This window comes from Armigeres subalbatus, chromosome 3 (assembly GCF_024139115.2).
Source record: "Armigeres subalbatus isolate Guangzhou_Male chromosome 3, GZ_Asu_2, whole genome shotgun sequence".
In the NCBI taxonomy this organism is placed as follows: Eukaryota; Metazoa; Arthropoda; class Insecta; order Diptera; family Culicidae; genus Armigeres; species Armigeres subalbatus.
Window position 1 is genome coordinate 341,863,045 of NC_085141.1, and position 24,222 is coordinate 341,887,266.

Sequence of the window (24,222 nt, forward strand, 5' to 3'; positions counted from 1 at the left end):
TCGTAGGTAGTTGGTGAGTGGTTTTGCAATTTTAGCAAAATCTTGAATAAATTTGCGGTAGTAACCTAGAATACCTAAGAACCCGCGAAGTTCCTTATCGGTCTTGGGTATGGGCCATGTTTTGATTGCACTAATCTTGCTTGGATTTGGTTTAACACCCTCTGGTGTTACGACATGTCCAAGAAAAGCGACTTCTTTGCGTAGGAATTCGCTTTTATCTAATTGAATCTTCATGTTATACTTTTGCAAACAAGTGAAGATCTTTGTTAAGTTTTCCAAGTGTTCTTGGAGACTAGTAGAATACACAATTATGTCGTCCATGTAAACTAGACATATTTTGCCAATGTATTCTCTAAGTATATTGTCCATTACCCTCTGAAAGGTGGATGGAGCGTTTCGCAATCCAAAGGGCATACGTAAAAATTCATAATGCCCATGTTCGACACTGAATGCTGTCTTTGCAATGTCCTCTTTTTGGACTTCAATTTGATGGAATCCAGAGGCTAAGTCGAGGGTGGTGAAGTAGAGACATTTCCTAGCTTATCTAATATATCGTTGATATTAGGAATAGGGTATCTGTCTTCAACAGTTTTCTCGTTCAGTTTTCGATAATCGATTACTAAACGCCATTTCTTTTGACCAGAGGCATCCATCTTTTTGGAACTACCCACACTGGGCTGGACCAAGGACTATTTGAATGTCTGATAATACCTTGCTCAAGCATTTTCATGATCTGCCGTTGTACCTCTTCTTTGTGACAGAAAGGATACCGGTATGATTTAGAATGTACGGGTACGTCATCTTTGGTTTTGATAGAGTGTTTAATGCCATTAGTGAACGTAAGAGTTTTATCTTCTTTGTGAAAAATATCTTCGAAATTACGAATAATCTTTAGAAGTTTTTCACGCTCTTCAGTATTGAGATGGTCTAATCGTAGTTGATTAGATAACTGTATCTCTGTCTTTTTGCTGACTAACTTAGTCCCAATGGGTTTTGTATCAAAATTATTCAATTCTCCAAACACAAGCCTGTTTGGATTTATTTTGATCACGGGGATTAAATCACGGGGATTCGATTCATGTAATTGACATGTTTGCTCATAGTAGAGGGGTCGACATCCATCGGGACGGCCCTTGGAATTGGTTTTGGGAATGGTCTTGGGGCCATCGCTGGTGGAAAAACATTTCTAGGAGGAAATCTTTGAGGCATGTAATTATTGGGATAAGGTGGTCGTTGTGGACGTGGTCCTGGTGACGGTGGGAATCTTTGAGATGAGTTGAAATGAGTATGTGTTTGATGGCGTGGAGCAAATGTTGGTTTGGCTGGGACAGGTGGTAACGGCTTGAAATTTGGTTTTGCATAATTATAATTTTGTTCCTCCAGACACAATCGAAGGGCATCCTTCATTGTATCTGGTCCGCGTGCCCTAATTATTGGACCTAAGGGTTCTTTTAACCCAGCCAAAAAGACTTTTAGCCCCATCTGTTGATAAAACTCCTTTTTCGAGGCAATAACTGCTGCATTATTTTCAATAATGTTTAAATTATTGATCAGTAATGAAATGGTGTGGGACACCTTGCTGTAAAACTCTTCGACGTTGTTTGTTTGATAAATTTTGAAAAGATCACGAGTTAGAGACACTTCGTCTCGTCGATCGCTATAATGAGTAATTAGATTTTGTTTCATCTCGTTCCAATTTAAATTGGTGCCATACAACTCGAGTATGTTGTCTGCGTCACCAATAATTTTGTGCGAACCGCTTGGATCCACACATTGTGCACGTTACTTCCCTCCGCTTCATTTAGTAAAGGCATTATGTTGTCGATTGCCCTGATAAATGAGTTTAATTTCACTGGGTTCCCATCGAAGCAGGGAAGATCCCGTATAATTTGTGGGGTTTGGAGAGATTTTAAAATGCTCTCTGTTCTCCCAATATTAGCAACGGTTGGTGCTGGGGGCACATTCGCATGTTGGTGGAGCGCTTGTTCGGCTTGAGCTCGAACGTGCGCTAGCTCTTCGTCGCGATTAGACACGTGTTGAGCTAACTCTTGGAGTTGCCGTTGCAGCTCCTCAATTTGTTGGTCTTGCAAATTTCTCGCCATATCAAAGCGATTATTACTTCTTCGGGCTATTTTCGCACTATTTTAACACTGTTAAGCACTGAATCACTTTTATCTTACACTTGTATCTTTAGGGAAATTAAAAATTCACTTACCTAAGTTTTTTATCGATGTTCCTTCGATAGTAGAGAGGACGTGTCCGATTATCCGTCGATGCTGGTCTCTCTCGGGATGTCGATATTCCTTCGACAGATTCTGGTTCCTTATGATTATCCGCGTTGGCCTTTTCTTCTCTGTGATGTGCTGCAAGTCTTCGATATTCCCTCGAAGATGTCTTTTTCGACGAACACACTCACTCGCGAACTAAGAACTCGGACGCGGATCCTACCGACTGCGCCAGTTAAATCACGGGGATTCGAACATGAGTTTTTAAAAAAAAGAACGTCTACTCTAAATCACTGTTAAACCAAGAATGATAATTATATTCAATTCTACTTAGAGCTAACCTATGCAATTGAAACTAGCTGACCTACACTTTCCGAAGCCTGTCCAAGGGTCGATCACTGTTGTCGTCGTTGTCCGGATGTTATTTTGTTGATGCCGCAGTTTATCGTCAAAAGGTAAATGTGCTGTAGGCTGTTATGCGTTTGCCGGTCGCTCACGTGGTTGTTGGGGTTGATGCTTTTGATGATTCGGGCCAAATAGTGTTTGTAGGATGTTTGGTGTTTTATCGTTGCCAACTTGATGTGACGTGGTGGGTTGGTTGGTAACTTAAATACTTGAAAACTTGACAGTAATTTTCCTTCAAAATCTCACCTCCCCATATGCACTATTAAAATGGACTACTCAGAATTGAGTCGAATTTGACACACTTTCAATCAAAATAAAACAACCCAAATTTTTATTAAAAAATTCTACTTCAATAATATGAACAGGGCTGACAATAGTCAGTCAGTAAGTCAAAAGACACAAATATTTTCTTCCTTTTTCGGGCTTATAAGATGTTTTTGCTGTTGTCATAACAGGAAAATGTTGCTAAGCAACAATCTCAATCATCTTACGACTAACTTTTGAAAAGGGTCTAATATTTTGACCCTTCATACAAAAAATATATAAATTTCTAAACGATTTTATTTTTCATTCACAAAATATCAAGAACAAATGGGGAATAAGGTTTATTATAGTACAGTCCCTTCTCGATTTTGGCAACACGACCTGATTTTTATGTTGCCAAAATGGGGATGTTGTCAAAAACAGGAAAAAAAATCAAACAAAATTTCAAGTTTTTGTGTTTGCATGATTGAAGATATATACTTAGAGCATGTACTATAAAGTATGTGGAGTATGTTAAATAGGGGAAGGGGGGGCAATATGCCCTAGCTAAGCAAACACTGCTCTATTGTCTTATTTGTAACGCTATTCATGGGTATTTTTACATTATGCATCAGTTAAACAAGATAGCTAGTTGATGCCATTCAAAAATTGTCGAAAATCTCAATCATATTGATAATATTCACATTTCAAAAAAGTGGTGATATTCTGTTGCCGGAAAACTCATGAGGCAAAACGCCTTTTAGCTGGCAGCTCCTAGGGAACAAAGTACCACGCGTCGGCGAATCAGCATTCTAGTATGCATAGTCCGTGGAGACGCAAGTACTTTGTAGGTTTTTGCCACTAGGGCGTTTTGCCTCGCCAAAATGTTAGATGTTTCTTCAAAATGTGGAAATTTTCGGTTTTTCCGACCTTCCCATGCACTAGTTTGAAACTTTCTTCGCCTATCCTACATAATTTTAGATCTAGTTTTGTTACGGACATCTTAATGACGGTAAATATGAGGGAAACCACAAAAGGCGTTTTGCATCAGGGGGCGTTTTGGGGCCTCTTCCCTAATGCATGTGCATCATAATAAATATTTTTGCAATATTATTCATAACTCCGAGATTGTAGTGCAAAACATTGGAACAAACTCAAGATCGGTAATCAAACGATAATAAGACTCATTAGCCAGTTTCATAATAAAAACTATGATAATAAATAATATTTGAAATTAACATTAACGTCGGCAACGTCCTTACAAAAAATTGATCGATTTATTTTCGTCGATGTTTTCTTTTTATTAATTGCGGATGTTTTCCGAAGATTTTATTGTATTCTTTTTCATTTATTTATTTAGTAGGCTCAGTCGTGTGTAACACTTCGCGGAGCCAACAACAAGTTTTTTTTCTGTAGTTTTACAAAATTCAATTAATTAACTATTTTTACACTTAAAATTAAACTAATCATGATAAACAACAATCCTGATCAACGACAATATTAAATGCGGCTGCTATTCAAGATTTTATTGTATGGTATGATAAAGGTTGGGGCCCTCCATAGCCGTGCGGCTACAAAGCAAGACCATGCTGAGGGTGGCTGGGTTCAATTCCTGGTGCCGTTCTAGGCAATTTTCGAAAAGGAAATTGTCTCGACTTCCTTGGGCGATTCAACGGATACCAGATGGTTAAATGCGCTACGATCAAAATGGATCGATAAGGTGGAGGACGATTTGAAGAATAAGCGATTTAGAGTAAATTCTATGCACGATTCTCGGCGACATATCACGGTTTAGCAATAATGGCCTACATCCAAGGATTATTTCAGGGCCATTAGCCCAATGTACACTTCCCTTGCACATTGCACTTCGAGCAAGGGAAGTGCTCGCTGCAGATCATTGCTCTCCAAGTTTTCAAGCGCTAAAAGTGATGCGTTGGAGGAAGTAATCAGAAGAGCAGGGACTGACACGAGTGGTACGGTTTTCACGAACTCCATTCTGCTATTTGGTTGACATTGATATTGATATGGCGTGCAGCTTTGAGAGGATAGAAGAAGCTTACATCAAGCTGAAGAGGGAAGCAAAGCGGTTGGGATTAGTCATCAACACATCGAAAACGAAGTAGATGATAGGACGAGGCGCAAAAAAGGACAAGGACAGCCATCCACCATGAGTTTGTATGAGTTTGTATAAAATCGGGGTGGCTGAAGAATTCGTGCATTTTGTTCTCACTGTATGGTATCGATCCCGATACCGGCAGAGAAATTTGAAGACGCATCATATCAGGAAATCGTACGTACTTTGGATTCCACAAGGAGCGTCTTGTACCAAACTGACTCCCTACAAAACGCTCATTAGACCGGTAGTAACGGACACGAGATTTGGACGATGCTCGTGCAAGAACAACGCGCACTTGAAGTTTTTTAAAGGAAAGTACTACGTACTATCTATGGTGGGGTGCAGATGCTGAAAGGTACGTGGAGAAGGCAAATGAACCACGAGTCGAACAATTACCCGATGAAAAATGGTTCTCAACAACGATCCGTCAGTCACAAGAAGGCGATGTGCGCAGCGAGCAAGGTGGATCGAACAGGTGGAAGATGATTTACGGACCCTCCGTAGACTGCGTGACTGGTGACTTACAGTCATGAACCGTGCTGAATGGATACGACTGTTATGTATTGCACAGACCACTTCGGCCTTAGGCTGAATGAATAATAATAAAGCCATATGTGACGTACCAGTCGCCTACCGGAGCAGTTAGAATTACTCCTGCTATCTCATGGGAGCTTTAAAGGAGGTACAGTGAACTCTCCCTTACTTGATATTGAACGGACCATCGAGTTAGGGAGGTATCGAGATAGAGAACACTTATATATTTTTCTTCCAAAATATCAAACATATGGTTTAGGGTCATTTGACAGAATGCCATTTGGCCGAATGCCGTTTGGCTAAATAGTTGATTTCTTTATTAAGTGATGTGAGGAGTAAGATGTTAGAAATGAATAGTGGAAAGTGATAATTGAGAAGTGAGAAATGAAAAATTCGAAGTCAGCACTTCTCACTTTTCTCTTCGCACTTTTCACCTTTCACGTTTCACTTCTCACCCTAACCTCACAAGAAAATATTAGAAGGAACAAATTTTCACTTCACTTTTCACTTCTCACTACTTGGTTTTCTTACTTCTCAGTTCTCACTTCACCCTTTTCTTTTTTCACTTCTCACTACTCGCTTTGCACTTCTCACTCCTCACCATTAACTTTACACTCCTCCCTTCGCACTTTTCACTTCTCATTTCGCATTTCTCACTTCGAAATTTTTCACTTCTCACTTTTCAATTCTCGCTTCTTACTTCTCACTTTTCTATTTTAATTTTTTACCTTTCACTTCTTACTTTTCACTTCTCACTTCTAACTACCGACCTCTCACTTTTCATTTGTCACTTCTCAATTCTTACTTCTCACTTCACAATTCTTTTTTCTCATTTTCACACATTTTTTCGCTTTTTGCTTTTCTTTTCTCACTTTTCCATTTTTACAACTCACTTCAAATTTGACACTTCTCACTTCTGACTTCTTACGATTCACTTCTCTTTTTCACTTTCACTTTCCACTTTCGACTTCTCACTCCACAGCTCTCACTTCTCAATTTCTTCCTTCTAACTTCTCACTTCTTCTTCTTACTTCTCACTTCTCACGTTTTACTTTTACTTTTCAATTCTTACTTCATAGTTCTAAATTTTCACTTTACACAATTTACTTTTCACTTTTTACTTCTCTCTTTTCACTTCTCTTCTCACTTGGAATTTTTTTTCGCTTCTCACGTCTTACTTCACACTTTTTACTTTTCACTTCTCATTTTTCACTTTCGCTTCTCACTTTCCACTTCTCACTTTACAGTTCTCACTTCTCAAATTTCTCACTTCTAACTTCTCACTTTTCGCTTCTCAATTCTTAGTTCTAACTTTTACAACTTTACAACATAATTTTTTTTAACTTGTCGGCTAAACAACATTCGACCAAACGGCATTCGGCCAAATGGCCTGGTGCACGTGAACTGATTCTAACAACATCGAGTTAGCGAGGTGAAAATGATTTTGGAAATTACTTCGACTTACAGAATATCGAGTAAGGGAGATATCGACTTACAGAGGTAACGCAGTATGCAGAATTCGAGGGACTTTGAATTTCATCGAGTAAGAGAAAACATCGAGTAACAGAACATCGAGTTAGAGAGGGTTCACTGTACTTCACTACTGACAGTCCGCCATCACACAAACAGAACACTCGAGAGCCTTACTGTTACATGTTACTGTTTTACTGTTACCATACATGCTGGAATCAAAAGGCTCGTTATGCAATTATGACATCAGGAAACTGGAAAAGCCAACAGTGTTTTAACATTAATCGCTAGACAGTAATGAGCAAAACGACTAGATTGCTACAATTATAGCACATTCAGATTATCGGATGTGCTAATCACTAGCTATTGATCCTTCCGGGGTTTGTTTGCTTCTTGATCACACATGCAGTATCGGCTGCATTGTGTACATCAAGCGGGCTTCACTTAATTAGTGTTGTACTATGTACAACGGTGTGATTAAGCTTGCCGACATCACAATCGGGATTGAAAATGCCAAAAAAATACGACATTTTATGGTGGGCTGGTTAGACTAGGGTAGTGTGAATAGGAACAAAGAAAACGTGAATAGGAAGAACTAGAAATTGTTTGCAATGAGCGGTGACACAAGTGGCGGTTCATTACTTCAGCGGAGCCCACAATACGCATATAAACCTCAATGGTTTTAGGTTTCACTTTTGGTTTTGTTTATCCTATTTCATAATAATGAAAAGATTTTAGCTCAATAAAGTTATAAAAAAATGTTTTCGAATTTGTTGCCAAAATCGTAAAAAATGTTGACAAAAACGGATGTTGCCAAAATCGGGATGGGATGCACACTAAGGATAAAAAGACAAAACTAGGGACAAACGCCCTTTTTCGGAGATACCTCTATTTTTCAGTGTTTTCTTCGTATTTTGATTTTTAATTTTTTTCCTTAATGATATCACGATTTTTGATAGTACGATATGAAAGCTCTTTTAATTATCTTTAAATTGCTATATATAAACCTTGGTATCGTAACAGCAAAAAAACCTTTGAAAAACTGGTATGAGTGAAGCAGGATTTTGACGAGACAAACCGCGGTTTTTACCTTTTCTCAACTTTGATAACTAATATCTCGAAATCTATAACTCGTATGGACCTGAAAATTAGGGCTTTTCTTATCTTGTGAATCTACTTTCGAAAAAAAAATCGACCGAAACGTCCGGACAGTCTGGCAAAGTTTTGTTTTCCCTTTTTTCGCCGAAAACAAATCGATGAGAATTCCCACCAGAAATTTATGAAAACAAAAAAAAATACACTTGTCATAAGGCTAGTGTACAATCCCATTTAATTCCACCACTTGATTGTACCTGGACAGATACGTATTTCGACCTTAACAGTAAGGTCGTCTTCAGTGTCTCGTACTTGACTCGACTTACTGTTGAGGTCGAAATACGTATCTGTCAAGGTACAATCAAGTGGTGGAATTAAATTAGGATTGTACAAACTCGTATTATGACAAGTGAAGACATTCCACCAAAAAACTCAAAATAATTTTCTTTTCCTAATAAACAAAATAGTGAAAAAATGATTGGTGAAAGTCGATTTTTCGATTAATGTCCGCCTAAATCCCCATAGTGGACAGTAGCAACGAGTTGAAGTATTTTCATTGCTACCCGACGCATCGTCGATAACGCGCACGACATTAGCTTCCGTCGTGTAACCGAATCGCCATGGCGACACTGGGGAATGAAGACTTCATACAGTGAAATCTCCCTCACTCGAAGAAGTGAGATGTTCGAAGTGAATAGTGAACAGCGAGAACTGAGTGGATAGTGAGAATAAAGTGGTGAGAAGTGTGATGTGATAGTTGCGAAGTGAGAAGTAGGATGTGAGTAGTGAGAAAAACAGAAGCAAGGGGTGAGAAGCAAGAGATGATATTTGGGAAGTGAGAAGCGAGATGTTGAGTATTGAGAAGTGAGTGGAGATATATGAGACAGAAAGGAGAAGGAAGACAGAAGAAAGAAGAAAAAAGAAAGAAGGGAAAAGAAAGAATCTCGTTTCTCTCTCCTCGTTCCTCGGTCCTCACTTCTCTACTCCCTTCTCACAACTCACTTCACTCTTTTCCCGCTACTCTCTTCTCTATTCTTACTTCTAACTATTAATTTCTCATTTACCCCTTCGCACATCTGATTTCTCACTTCGCACTTCTCACTTCTCATTTTCACTTCTCAATTCTCACTTATAATTTCTTATATATCACTTCTTACTTCTCATTTCTCACTTATCACTTTTCACTTCTAACTTCTAAATTTTCACTTCTCTCTTGTCCCTTTTTACTTTTCGCTTCTCAACTTCCTAAGTACCTACTACTCACTTCTCATTTTTCACTTTTCATTTCTCATTTCGGATTTCTTAGTCTCATTTTTATCTATTCATTTCTCACTATTCATTTCCCACTTCTCACTCCGCACACCTCACTTCTCACTTCGCATTTCTCACCTCTTATTCTACACTTTTAATTTCTCACTTCTCACTTACAACTTCTTATATCTCACTTCTGATTTCCCATTCCTCACTTATCACATTTCACTTCTAACTTTTCACTTCTCATATCTCACTTCCCATTTCTCATTTCTATCTACTATAAATTTTCTTGGAAAATGTTCATGAAGAAATGAAAAACCAATAAAACTGAGCATTTTTTCATAGATGACCCCTTATTCAACTCTTGCAGGCGGGGTCATTTATGACCCCAACAGAAAAACGGATGTATAAAATCGTACAAAGAATAAAAGTAAACACTTTTTTCAGCAAAATTGCTTGAAAATAACTTTGCTATTAGGGGAAAATATCAGGCATTAGTTGACCCGGCAGACGATGTCCTGCATAGTAGGAGAAAATGCGCGTTGTGTACTGCCCATGCGAAATTCCATACGTTAATTCGTAATTTTCGTATGAGAGAATAACACATAAACCCGTCGGAAAGTATAACGAACATATCTGCTGAAGAAATAAAGAAAATCCATCCAGCCGTTTTCGAGTTATGCGGATACGAACACAGACCATTTCATTTTTATTATATAGAAGATTTATACTGATAGGCGATCAAGGCTTTACGGCAACCAAAAACGTTATGAACACGGTGAAATTATGAAAAAGAAAATATTACGTAGAGTTATCGTGATATACAATAAACTATTTTTAATCTTCTTTGGACGTCCTAGGTCATCCAAACTATCCTTGAGTTCAGGACTCAATTATATCCATTGCATCTCCTGAAAGGTCAATAAATATCACAAGGTAGTCCTGGGATATTTTGAGTCATCCAAACTGTCCGGGACTTTTTTCAATATGTATTCAATTATCACCTCCTGGAAGGTCAAAGGATATCATAAGACCATTCTGGGATATTCTGGTTCGTCTAAATTGTCCTTGACTTCGAGACTTGCGATCTACAGCTGCAATAAAAAAACCCTAGTACTCAAAGCTCCTGGGAGATAAACAGATAACATAAGACTGTGTTTCGTCCAGGGTAGGACAGCCCTGCGTTGTGTTTCACTGCTGATGCATTCTTCGGGACGAATAATATGCCAGCTTGGAGATTACGATAACGAATACTCTACAACTAATATGGATTGTGAGTCACCTTTTACAGGCAAACACATTTGAATTCAAAATCTAATTAGACTTCCAACGTGCCAAGTGCTACAAACATAACGCAAGAGTTGGCGCGAAGGAAGAAAACCAAAAACGCAAATGAAAGAGGCACACACGCTGCTTTGCTTGGTTCGTTGTATCAGCAATGATGCGTGCAGATCGTGGTTGAACATATAGTTTTGGGTCATCCAAACTATCCTTGATTTCGAGACTTGAAATCTACAGCTGCGAAAGTAGCTTTTTCGTCACGTAAAGTTTCTAAATGTATTTTACGAAGCTCCTTAGGTCATTATGCATCGTAAGATAGTTTTGATATATTCTGCATCATCTAAATTTTTCAGGACTATAGCTGCTTATAAGGCTTCTTTCGTTGCTCAAAGTTTCGATATGTATCCAACAATGTGCATCACATCTCCTGTAAGACAAAAAGACATTGTAAGATAGTTTTCAAATACCCTGTGATTGTAGCGTTTTTCGCTACTCGTATATGTCGGATGAATGAGATATATTGGTCACCAAAACTGTCCTTGACTTCGGAACCTCAGATCAACTGCTACAAAAAACCTCTTTTCGATCAGCAATTGACAGTAGCTTTTTTGCTTATACCAAATTTTGATATGTGTTCAACCACATATCAAAGCTTGGAGCGACGGAAAAAAGCAGGTGTCGTGGCTGTAGGTAGACCGCAAGTTCTGTACTAAAGGACGGTATGGATGATCTAGCACAAAAAAAATTAACTTCTTCAATGTTGATCACGAAAACAAATGGTATATATCAAATTTTCTGGATAATGCCGCTTAGACAAATTTGGGCCTGAAAGGGTTAAAAGCGTTTATTGTCTATGGAAATTTTTATCATTGTTATTGTTATTTTTAGGATAACTTCAATACTTTTCTATCAGAACATAATGCTTACAAATAAAAATTACTGTATGTGAATGAATCCTTAGAATTGCCGCACAAACACTTTCACTCCAACATTGTTTACAACATGCCGTCGAAACAGGAAGTACTGTGGCGCGCATTGTACCTCCAATGGTCCTGGCCCATAATAAAGGTGAAGTTCAATTCTTAATGCACCTCTTACATTCAAAGAAATCAATCTCGACAAGGAAGCAATTTTGGCTTTGCTGCGTCGTCGCAACAAGGCTGAAATAAAAAGTTGACAATCGTCCTTTGCTTCTTTGTTGGGATTGCTTGCTCGGAAAAGGGAGGTGAAACAAGATTTGCAACTGCTTCGATGCTGTAAATTTTGACCAAAAATGCCAAAATGATTCATTCACCTGCATAGTTGGAAATTTCCAACCAATTGACCTCATTTCGTTCATAAGTTTGTTCTATGAAACTGTTAACTCGAGGATTAACAAAAATGTTGCATTACTATGAAGATCTTAGCTCATAGATAGATGGCACATCACCTTCAATAATGCACAAAAGCTCTGTCAATAGCTTAGTCTCCATTTAAGTAATCATAGCGCAACTTAACTAGAACGTCATTCTTTATACAACGGGTAGTCGAGACAGTTTCCTACCCAAAAATGTTAACCCATCCCACATTACCATGGTCTGTACTGTAACCAAGCGTGTCACCGCTGAATGATTTTTGCTACATGCCTTTCGTGTATACGTTGCTGGCTATATTGGCTGTAATGCACGCAAATAAATGAATCCTTCGTTGCCCTTAAGCACTGTTCAGAATTTTTCTTGCTTGTAAAAACATCTTAATTCAGTTTATGAAGCAAATCTCTCCCCTAACACATCGCTTGAATGGACTTGCCGAAATGTACAAAATAGTGATGACTGAAAAGCCATTCAGTGTTTTGAATCGAACCTATAATCCGGCTTCAATCCGAAAGTAGGTCGACAAAATTAAATTCTGCCCAAAACCGCTTATTTGGGACTGATATGCGTTTATAGGAGGCATAAGTCATAATTTATTTAGAATAAAAAATCATCTGATTCTTTATTGGTAAAAACTAAATTGTATTTTGTATTATCAATTGTATTAATTGGATTTGATGAACTGGATTTCGATGACAATGGATTCCGATAGTATTTTAAAATGAGTTTTTGTGATAACAATGTCTCTTGATAATTGCACAAGGGTTTAACAAAACTCGAACGAAGGTAATCAAGCAAATCATCAAAGCTAACAACCCCCTCTTCCACAAAGCAATCATCCCAATGGTGTCTCAATACGCTTTACATTCCTTCCACTGAGTCAATTACGTGATATGATTATAGTCTCTTGTCATCTGCATTTGCATACCAAACTCCTCTGTGCCATCAACTCATTTCATTCACCACTTCGTTCGCACATCTTCATTCACGTTCGCGCTCCATTGACATTGACCGTCTTAATTATTGCCAACAACATAAGTCGACTCTTGATTACTCTGCAATCGAAACCGTGTTGCTCCTACTGACTGACTGACTGCCTTACACCGGTTATTGATCCGAATTTTGATTACTGTTCATCATCGCCTCACCGAATCCAAACCAAAACCGTACGCAAAACAAAACGCTACTTCAAATCGCTTTGAATTAAAGCAAACATCGAGTGTCCTTGATTGCTACTTACTAGTAGGAGAGATTGGGGTAGTTTACATCACCATAGCTCAAGAATGATCAGATTCGAGACAATTCCATAAATTGGATTTACTCATGCAATGGAGTTCGCAATTTAGTTCGCGAAATAGAGATTTTGTTCAGCTCGAAACGGCAAATGTGGTACAACATCCCCTACTATGGGTATTTCTCCATTTCCGATCGAATACCGCTCCACTTCCGAATGCCACGTGAGCATCCGAAAATAACAGAAAAGTTAACAAAAAATGTAATTAGCTATCGAATAAGGCTTCAATTTGATCAACCGATACCGTTTGGCACTTCTTTCGTGAATGATTCTGTCTGACCATGATTCTGCAAATTATTAACGGCGCAATTGCTGTACATCGCTCAGATCATAGGCTAGGTGATACCTGCTTGATTTGTTTCCTGTTATGAAAAATAATCGCACACCATCAGTCGTAGATCATCAAATCTAATGTTCTATTATTTTTGTCTATTTCCTCCACTCCATTTACAGTTTCTTCTGCTGCTTCCGGTAGTGTTTGGGACACGCCCGCCCGCTGCTGTTTTTGAGGACGTGTTTGAACTGGGAAGACCGAATTATGCCTTTCTGGCCAGTCCGATACATCAGAATGTAAGTACAAGGGAAATTGGAAAATGAAAATTTAACGACTTTACTGAATGTTACTAAACCTCTTTTTCGAGTATTTTACTAGGACCGGTTGGATACATCCTCAGGACTTGGACTCATCTCGACTTATGAAAATAACAACAACATAAATCAACTGATATTTTGCACCAAAATTCCAGGACATTTAAATTCACAGACTCTCAAATATTTTAAAGATTTACACCAAGACTCACTTGGCATTCTGAATATAATTTGTCTGGATTTATGAACAAGAATCACCTCGAATGCTTGAGAAAGTTCTTCACAAATCCTTATCACAATTGTGATCATAAATTGGATTCGCATCAAACCCTGAGCAATACTCATATTGAATTCCGAACATACCGTTTGTAAAATTTGAAATCAGGAACCAAAACATTTTATTCTCGAGAGCAATACTCTTCGATTACTGAAAACCAAATTGTCTAAGAATGTTGAACAAAATTCGTCAAAGATCTTCAGCATATTTCGGCATCATATGTTTCAGACTTCATCGTCGATGCTTGCTCGGGCTTCGAGTCGAATCCTGCTCAAAACTTGAGGCGAATATTGCTCAAGATTGACAGCATCATAAAATTTCCATAAAAAATTAAAATTAAAATTAAAGAAATCAGGGTATGAGCAAGATAAATATAAAATTTTCATAGATTATGCAAAAGTTTAATAAACAATTAGAAATTTTCCACAAAACAATTATAAATAAGCACTTTTAAGAGCAAAAATTGCAATTATAAAAGAAAATTTTTCCATAAATAAATCAATATTAGCAGTAAACAATGGGATGCCGATTGTTTACTTTGATCAAATTTATTTGAAGTTGGCAGCAGCAGTGAAAAGTGTAGCCAACGACCTTTCATGCACCACGTTTACGGTACTCATCACTAAGTGGAAATACCACCGTTTCTATCTGTTTTGTTACACCTGCCACTCTTTGTTTTGAAATTTTTACCATGAGCTCATGGAAGAATGTTAGTTGGAAATCGATAAAATGTTAAGTAAAATTAGATATTTCACAAATTTATAGAAAATGGGGGTGTTTAACCTTTTGTCTATGCTCTGGGGTCAATATGACCCCAGGCCACTTTGAGTGGCTGCTATTTTTTTAGTTTTCAACCGATTCTCATAATGTTTGGTAGTTTGGTAAAACTCGCCGAGATCTGTCTCCTAGGTGCAAATTTGCTTGAAAAATCTTAAAAATATGCGCTACAATGTACCTTTAAAAAAAACTAACGTTGTCTATGCTCTGGGGTCAAATTGACCCCAAATTGAAATTGCTATAACTTTTTCAATGTTTGGTCAATTTTGGATTTTTGCAGCTGTTTCAAAAGATAATTTAATCATCTTTCAGGTGGTAGCCAAATATTGACTATAGGTGGGCGGGTACATCGCGGGAGGGTTTTCGTAAAAAGGGTACAAAACAGTGAATTTTCATGCTTATTTCACTTATATTTGAAAATCATACCCATTTTGAACTGCACCTTTCCAAAAAGGTTATGCAGGAAGGCGTCTGCTTTGACATGAGGCATTGATTAGTTTAGCGCTTGGTCGCTAGGTGGCGGTATATTTGAATTCATTATTTTAGACTACAGTGATCGTTCGCTAATTGGGGCACGACCTCACCCCAACTAGCGAATGCCGTTCGCTAATTGGGGCGGTTTGACAAGCGTCAATGTTGTTTACTTTTTGCATTGAACAAAAGAAAATTTTACGCGCCAGAAAATATCGATCCTGCCAAACACGGAAACAAAACGTCACGTTTTTGACATCACATTCTGACGTTTAGCTGCTTTTTAATTGGGTTTCGTCCCAATTAGCGAACCCCCAACTAAAAAACGCCCCAACTAGAAAAACCCCAATTAGCGAACGTTCACTGTACACCCAATTCTTTTTTTACACGGGGGATGCGTTCCGTGTAAAAAAAGTTTTCAGTTCAAAATTTGAAAATCCGTGTAAAATAAGTTTTATGATTTCTCGACGAATCATGAAAAATGGAGCAACTTTGCAATAATTTTGAATAGGATTTTTTTTACACGGCCGTTGAAAAAAAATCCGTGTAAAAACAGAATCAGGTGTACTCAAGTAACTCCGATATATGGAATTTTCTTCATTGTAAATATTCTTATCGCACAATTTTGAAATTTGTAAAGATGACGTCTGTAACAAAGTTCGTCTGGTGGGAATAGACTTTCATGTGATGGAATAAATAATAAGGAAATTTACAAATAGGCGGCGCTAATGTATTTGCAATATTCTTGCATATATGAAATATTGCTTTAGCTTGAGATCCCTCATACCTACACCCAAGTTGTATTCGGCAACATTATTCAGGATGTCTAGCACTACAAAGCGGTGCTCAATATAATGAGCACTTCTTCCCATTTTTAATTTGTGCGATAAGAATATTTACACTGAGGAGAATTCTATATATCGGAATATCTTGAGTAGTCTAAAATAATGAATCCAAATATACCAAAACCTGGCGGCCGAGTTCTAATCTTATCAACGCCTCATGCCAAAGCACATGCCTTCCTGCATAGCCTTTTTAAAAAGTTGCAGTTCAAAATAGATAGGATTTTCGGATATAAGTGAAATAAACATAAAAAATCACTGTTTTTGTACCCTTTTTCACGAAAACCCCTTCCTGCGATGTACCCGCCCACCTATAGTCAAACTTTGGAAACGACCTGAAAGATGATTAAATTATCTTTCGAAACAGCCCAAAAAATCCAAAATTGGCCAAACAATAAAAAAGTTATAGCAATTTCAATTTGGGGTCAATTTGACCCCAAAGCACAGACAACGTAAGTTTTTTTGAGCACAGACAGAAGGTTAAGAAGAAAGCAGTGATAAGGAATGAAGCATGAGGTGAAAAGATTATCTCCTGCACTTAATTTGCACCGATAAGTAGTTATAGTGATGAAATTTTGATTTTACCACCACTGAATCAACGCCATCTCTTGCATTGAACGTTATACCTTATTACAACCTTATTAAAATTTTCCACAAAATAATCAATAAAGAACAATAACAAAATAAGAAAATTTCTATGAAAGAATAGAAAAAAGAAATCAAATTTATCAAAATTCCTTGAACAATAAATGCCTGTTATGAAGGGGTCATCTATGCTTTTTTATATTTCTTTATGGAAATATTCACATTTTTTAAATGCTCTTATTTTTTTTTTTTTTTTTTTTTTTTTGTTTATTAAAGACTCTTTAAATATTATTCGAGTCTTGGTTGTTCAATTCACAGAGTTTGAGTAACTTAGGATCTAGAAAATGTATATTTCATTCACTGGTCTCATCCGGTCCGCTGGCAGAACATCCATCCTATTATGATAAGATTTGACGCCTTGGGGACTGGTACCTAGTTCTCGATTACGGTGGCCTGCCGATCGTCAATGTGCTTACGCTGTCTTCCTTTGATTAGAAGTATCCTATTTTCAGTGAGGTGGTTACTGGTAAAACTGGTGGAACTTGATGAACTGAATTTTTCAACACTTCTACTGTTTTATAATAGGTTTTCCGTTGGGTAGTTGTGTATCATATTTCATCTATCAGCGCGATTTCTTTGAGGAACGATAACACTTTTTTTGCTTGGCGGCTGTCGTCGGCCAATGCCTAACAATTTCGCATATGCCCAGTTCTTATACAGGTTTTGGTAGATTCTTATACAGAATTGTTAGAAAATCTTACAACCGCCGGTTGGGTGCAGTTACCAGTTCAATATTGAAGCTGAATCCGGCTCAGGATTCAAGCCTTATTCAGCTCGGGATTCGGCTCGAATCAAGTCGAGTTATGCACAGGATTCGAGCCGAATCCTGCTCAAGTCTGGAGTCGTATCCTGTTCAGAAATCGTACTGAATTCTACTATGAATCTGAGTTTTTTTTTGTTCGGTATGAGCCACTGCGGCTATTCCATTGAACTTTTTTAGTATACCCGTGTCATTTGTTTGGTGCATGCCTTTCTGCTACATTTCTTTTGAGAAAAAAAATGAAGTAGTCGTTTTTTATTCAGATATTTTTCAAACTTAATGTAAGGCCTCTTTAGATTAAGGTACCGCTATTTATACCCTTCGAGAAATGGCTTATACCAACTCTCTTAGGCGCGCCCCAGTTTCGGCTCAACAATAAGTGGGATAATACTGATTTTGACCATGCTTCGGTACTGTAGTTCAAACATATGTTTGCTTCTTCTTATGAGAACCGAATTTGTTTTTGTACAGATATCTGATTTCATTGTGTTTGAAATTTAAAAATCTTACCTTTACACAGAGCTCTAATCAGTCAGAGTGCTCAGCAGATCCATCAAATTCGTATCCGCTTCTTCCTAATTAATCAGCGCTCTGGAGCTTGGAGATTCGTGTCGTCGACTTAAAAACCAGCCTAAGATTGAGTTACGTTTCTATAATTTACTCCATTGACTTCATCCAAAGAGGCAAAAAGTGGGCCATCTAAAAGCATATTATAGTCGTTCTATACTCTACCGACCATCACTCATAAGTATTAACTAGAATAGTAAGAACTAGAGCACAGTGTGGTAGATCTTACTCCGTAATGCACCACTAAAAGGTGTCTACCCAGCATTGCATGCTCCGTAAACTGATTGGCTAATTGTTTCACCCCCAAGCCATTCATCCCCTCGGCATGGGTTGCCTGACACCTTGGGATTCAGGGTTAGGAACGTCATATTGTCAGCTTCAGTGTTGTACCGAGCCTGGCGATATAACCGGATTTACACCGTTACGCACTACTTCAGAGTATCCATATCCCAGCGCAACGGGACATGAATTTGAGTTACTTCCTACTCTTGTTTCGAGCTAAATCAAGCTCAGGAATCGTGCAGATCAAGATTCGGGCAGATTTCAGCAAGGACTTGAGATGAGTCCAGATCACGAATCAAGCTCAGGATTCGACTAGAACTTTCCACGGAGCCAAATCCAGCTCAGGACTTTATCCGTATCCTGCTTGGTAATCGCTCCGATTTCTGCTCAGGATTCGAGTAGAATATCTAGTAGAATCCAGCTGAAGATTCCATTTGAATCCTGTGCAGAAATCGGAGTGAATTCAAGACGAATTCTGCTTAGGATTCGACCAGCGTCTTCTTGATTTGAAACGAAGCCAGCTGGGCATATAAGACGACAGCTGCTCAGCATCCATGCAGATTCCTTGGGCCTTGAGTTTAATTCTGCTCCAAATTCAAAGAAATTCCAGTTAGATATCGCACCATATTTTTCTGATTCCTTGGAGTGTCTCCTGCGCAGTATTCTAGGTGAATTCTACTCTGATTTCGAAGCGAAACGGACTTGCTTCGGACTTGAGCTGAATCCAGCTTAAGATTCGTCTTAAATCCTGCTCGAATTTTGAAGTTATTCCTGTGTAGAATTCAAGGCAAATCTGCTCAGGATGTGAAGCAAATCCAGCTCAGGATTTGAGTTAAGTTCTGTACTGGATTCTCGAGCCAAGTCCAGCTTAGGTATCGCACAAAATGCTGTTAAGGATTCCAACTGAATCCTGCTCAGGATTCGCACCAAATTGTGCTCAGAAATCCGCTGAGGATATTTCAGCCGAACTCTGCTCAAGATTTGAGCTGAATCCAGCTTATGATTCGGAGTAGATTCTGCGCAGAATTCAATGCGATTTTTCCTCAAATTTTGAGACGAACCCAGCTCAGAGTTCGATCCAAATCTGCTCAGGATTCGAGAAAAGTTCAGCTAAAGATTCGAGCCGAATCTAACTCAGGAATCGAGTCGCATCCTGCTCAGAAGCTGCAATCAATTTTGCTCAGGATTCGAGCCTAATTCTGCTCAGGATCCCAACTCAAAAGTCCAGTTGAAACTTGTTGAGTGTTCGAGCCGAATCCAGCATTGGATTTGGGCTACATTTTTGTCAGAAAATAATCCTTATCTTGAATCGCATCGTATCGCATAGGATGAGAGCCGTATCTAGCTCAGGATTTGAGCTGAAAGTTCGAGTTGAATCCTACCCAGAATTTGGAGTTGATCATGTGCAGAATTAAGCCAAATCTGCTCAGGATGTGAAGAGAATTCAGCCCAGGGTTCGAGCCGATTTCTGCTCAGGATTTGAGTCGAATTCTACTCAAAACTGAAGCCAGTTCCGAAATCGAAACCAAATCCAGCTTAGGATTCGTACCGATTCCTGCCCTGGATTCCAGCCGTGTTCTGCTGAGGATTCGAACCGAATTATGCTGAAGATTCGTGCCAAATCCAGCACAGAAATCGAATCAAATCCTGCTAATCTTACACAGGACTTCAACCGTATCCGAATCACACTAAATTCTGCTCACAACTCTGCTCGGGATTCAAGCTGAATCCTGCTCAGGATTCGAGCCAAATCCTGCTCACAATTCGAGCCGAATTTTGCTGAGGATTGGAACTGAATTCTGTTAAGGATTCGCAACGAATTCTGCTCAGGATTCGAACTGTGTCGTGCTCTGGATTCGAGCCAAATTGTGCTCAGGAATCTAGTCGAATCCAGCTCAGTACTCAAGCCGTACCAAGCATCGTATCAAGAATCGATTCGAATTCAGATTGGTATTCCAGGTGAATCCCGCTCAGCATTCGAGCCGAATCCAGCACAGTATTCCAGGCGAATCGTGCTCACGGTTCGAGGCCAATCCTTTTCGAAATTTGAAGTACATTCTGCGTAGAATTTGGGGTGAATTCTGCTCAGGATTCGAACCGAACTCTTTTCAGGATTCGAGACTAATTCAGCTCCGGATTAGAGCTGAATCTGGCTCTGCAGCCGATTACAGTTGTGGTTTCGAGTTAAGGATTCGAGCCGAAAACTGATGACGATTTAAGCCGTTTCCTGCTTAGGATTCCATTAGAAATTGCAGTTTCAATCTGCTGAGGACTTTTGTCGAATCCAGCTAAGGATTCAAGTTAATTAATGCTCAGGCGAATCCAGCTCAGATTTGGAAGCAAATCATGCTTAGGATCTGAAGCGTCTTCAGCTCGGGGTTCGAGCCGAACTAAGCTCATGATTCGAAGTGAATCTTTGTTTATGATTCGATGTGCATTTTGATCAGAATTCAAAGCATTATTCACACGCGAATTCTCCTCGGGATATGAGTCGAATTCAGCTCAAGAATCCTGCAAAACTGTTCAGGATCTGTGCTGCTCTGAATTCTAGCCAATTCCTGTTCAGGTATCGTACCCAATTCTGCTGAGGATTCGGATTGAATCCTGCTTAGATGAATGCTGCTCTTATTTCGAAGCTGCTCGGAATTTGTAGTTATTCTTGAATCTGCGAATCTGCTCAGGATGTGAAGCAAATCCAGCTTATGATTTGAGCCGAATTTTGTTCTAGATTCGAACCAAGTCCAGATTAGGCATTATACCAAATTCTGATAAGAATTCCAACGGAATCCGGCTCAGAATTCGAGCCGAAATCTGTTGAGAATATTTCAGCCGAATTCTGCTCAGGATTCAAACTGAGTCCAGCTAAGGACTCGGAATAGATTCTGCGCAGGATTCAAGGCGATTTTTCCTCAAATTTCGAGACGAACTCAGCTCAAAGTTCGATCCAAATCTTACACTCAAAAGACCAGTCGAATCCTATTGACGATTCGAGCTGAATCCAGCTTAGGCTTCGAGCCGAATCCAGCATTTAGATTCGTTCTGAATTCTGCTCAGGAATCAAGCCGAATTCTGCTAAGGATAAGAGTTGTATCCAGCTCAGGATTTGAGCCGAAGATTCGAGTTGAATCCTACCCAGAATTCGGAGCTATTCCCGCGCAGATATCCGGCCAAAACTGCTCACGATGTAACGCAAATCCAGCAGGGGGCTTGGGGCGAATATTCCTCCTGGTTCGAGCCGAATTTTGCTGAGAATTTGAATCAAATCCTACTCTGAATTCGAGCCAAATCCAGTTCATAAATTGAGCCAAATCTAGCTTAGGACTCCAGTCGACCTATGCTGAGGATTCGAGCCAAATTATGCTGAAGATTCGTGCCAGGGAGCTCAACATTTTTGGTGAATCCAGTTCAGGATTCGGAGTGGATCATGCGTAGATTCCAAATTGAATCTTGCTCATATTTCGAAGCGAATCCAGCGCAAGATTTGAGCCAAATACTGCACAGGACTCCAACCTTGTCTAAATCGCAAAAAAATTCTGCTTACAATTCGAGCTGAATTCTGCTCAGGATTTGATCCAAATCCTGCTCAAGATTCGAACCGAATTTTGCTTAGGATTGGAACTTAATTCTGTTAAGGATTCGAGACAAATTTTGCTCAGGATTCGAACTGTATCGTTCTCTCGATTCGAGCCGAATTCTGTTCAGGAATCTAGTCGAATCCTGCTCAGTACTCAAGCTGTATCGTGATAAAGAAACGATCCGAATACGGATCGGTATTCGAACTGAATCCAACTCAGCATTCGAGCCGAATCCAGCTCAGTATTCCTGGTGAATCTTGCTCACGGTTCGAGGCCAATCCTTTTCAACATTCGGAGTACATCGTGCGTAGAATTTAAGGCCAAATTCTGCTTAGGTTTTAAGCTGAATCTTGCTTAGGACTCGAGCCGATTCCAGTTATGGTTTCGTGTTGAATCCAGTTCAGCATTCGAGCCGGAATCTGTTAGGATTCAAGTTGTATCCTGCTCAGGCAAATCCAGCTCAGATTTCGTAGCTAATCCTGATCAGAATCTGAAGCGTCTTCATCTCTGGGTTCCAGCCGAATTAAGCTCATGATTCGAAGTAAATTTTTTTTATGATTGTGCATCTGCTCAGGATTCAAAACGAACTTCTCAGGGTTCGCGAGCGAATTGTTCTCAGGATATGAGTCGAATCCAGCTCAGGCTTTGAGCCAAATCCGGCTTCAGACTCGTGCCAAAACCAACTCAAGATTCGAGTTAAATCCTGCTCAGAATTCATGAATCTTGCTCTGGAAGTAAAGCGAATCCAGCTCGGAATTTGAGGCGAATACTGCTCAGGATTCGAGCAATTCATGCTCCGAATTTGTGTCGAATTTTGCTAAGAATTCGAGTCATATTCAGTTTAGAAATCGAGCCAAATACAGCCATGGATTCGGGCCGAAACCCTTCGACCAAATTCTGCCAATTATGATTTCAAGCCAGGTTAGGATTCAAGTCAAATCCAGCTCTGAAATCGAATCAAATCCAGCTTAGGATTCGAGCAGAATCCTGCTTTGGATTCGATCTAAATTAGGATACGGAGTTAATCTTTCACAGAATTCAAGGCGTATCCAGCTCAGATTTGGAAGCAAATCCTGATCCGGATCTGAAGCGTCTTCAGCTCTGGGCTCGAGCCAATCTAAGCTCATGATTCGAAGTGAATCCTTTTTTATGATTCGAAGTGCATCCTGCTCAGGATTCAGAGCAAATCTCAGAAACGAATTCTGCTCAGGATTCGCGCGCGGTTTCTCTTCAGGATATATTTCGAATTCAGCTCAGGATTTGAGGCGAATCCTGCTTCGGACCCTCACCAAATCCAGCTGAAGATTTGGGTTAAATCCTCCTCAGACTTTTAAATTTGTAATTTTGTGCCGAATTCAAGGCGAATCTCGGAATTTGAAGCGAATACTGCTCAGAATGCGGGCTAAATTATTCTCAGGATTTGTGTCAAATTTTGCTAAGAATTCGAGTCAACTTAAGTCCAGAGATTGAGCCAAATCCTGCTTTGAATTCGAGCTAAATTCATCTTAGGATTCGGAATTAATCTTGCGTAGAGTTCAAGGCGAATCTTGCTAATATTTCGAAACGAACCCAGATAATAATTTGAGCCAAGTTCTGCCCAGGATTCGAGCCACCTCCAACTCAGGCTTTGAGAAGAATCCAGCTCACTCGATTCGTATCCTGTTCAGAGATCACACCAAATTCTGCTCAGGGTTTGAGCTCAGTCCCGCTCATAATTCAAGCCAAATTCTTCTCAGGATCCGAGCCAATAGCAGTATAGAATTTGATCATCCTTCAGGTTAGGATTCAAGTCAAATTTAGCTCATGATTTGAGCCGAATCCTGCTCAAGAATTACATCGAATTCTGGTCAGAACTCGAACAGAGTTCAGTATTCAATCCAAATTCTGCTCGGGATTCAAGCCAAATCCAGTTCAAAGTTCGGAAGAATCCAACTCACGATTTGAGCAGAATCTAGCTCAGGATTCGGAGTGGATCCTGCGCAGAATTCAAAGCGAATCTTGTTCAGATTTCGAAGCGAATCCAGCTCAAGATTCGAGCCAAATTCTGCACAGCACTCGAGCCGTATCTGAAGCGCACTAAATTCTGCCCAGATATCGATCTCCTGCTCAGGATTCGAACCGAATTCTACTCAGGATTCGAACTGTATCTGGATTCAAGCTGAATCCGGC

At 39.3% G+C, this 24,222-nt stretch overlaps 1 protein-coding gene across 1 annotated transcript in view; it reads left to right on the forward strand.

Annotated features, from left to right (window-relative positions):
• The window catches only part of LOC134225864 (uncharacterized), a 56,634-nt gene that overhangs the window by 27,309 nt on the left and 5,103 nt on the right, over nucleotides 1-24,222 (forward strand). Inside the window, exon 2 of the mRNA XM_062706279.1 lies at nucleotides 13,723-13,839. Coding sequence (XP_062562263.1) covers nucleotides 13,723-13,839 — 117 coding nt within the window. The remainder of the gene's footprint in view (nucleotides 1-13,722; nucleotides 13,840-24,222) is intronic.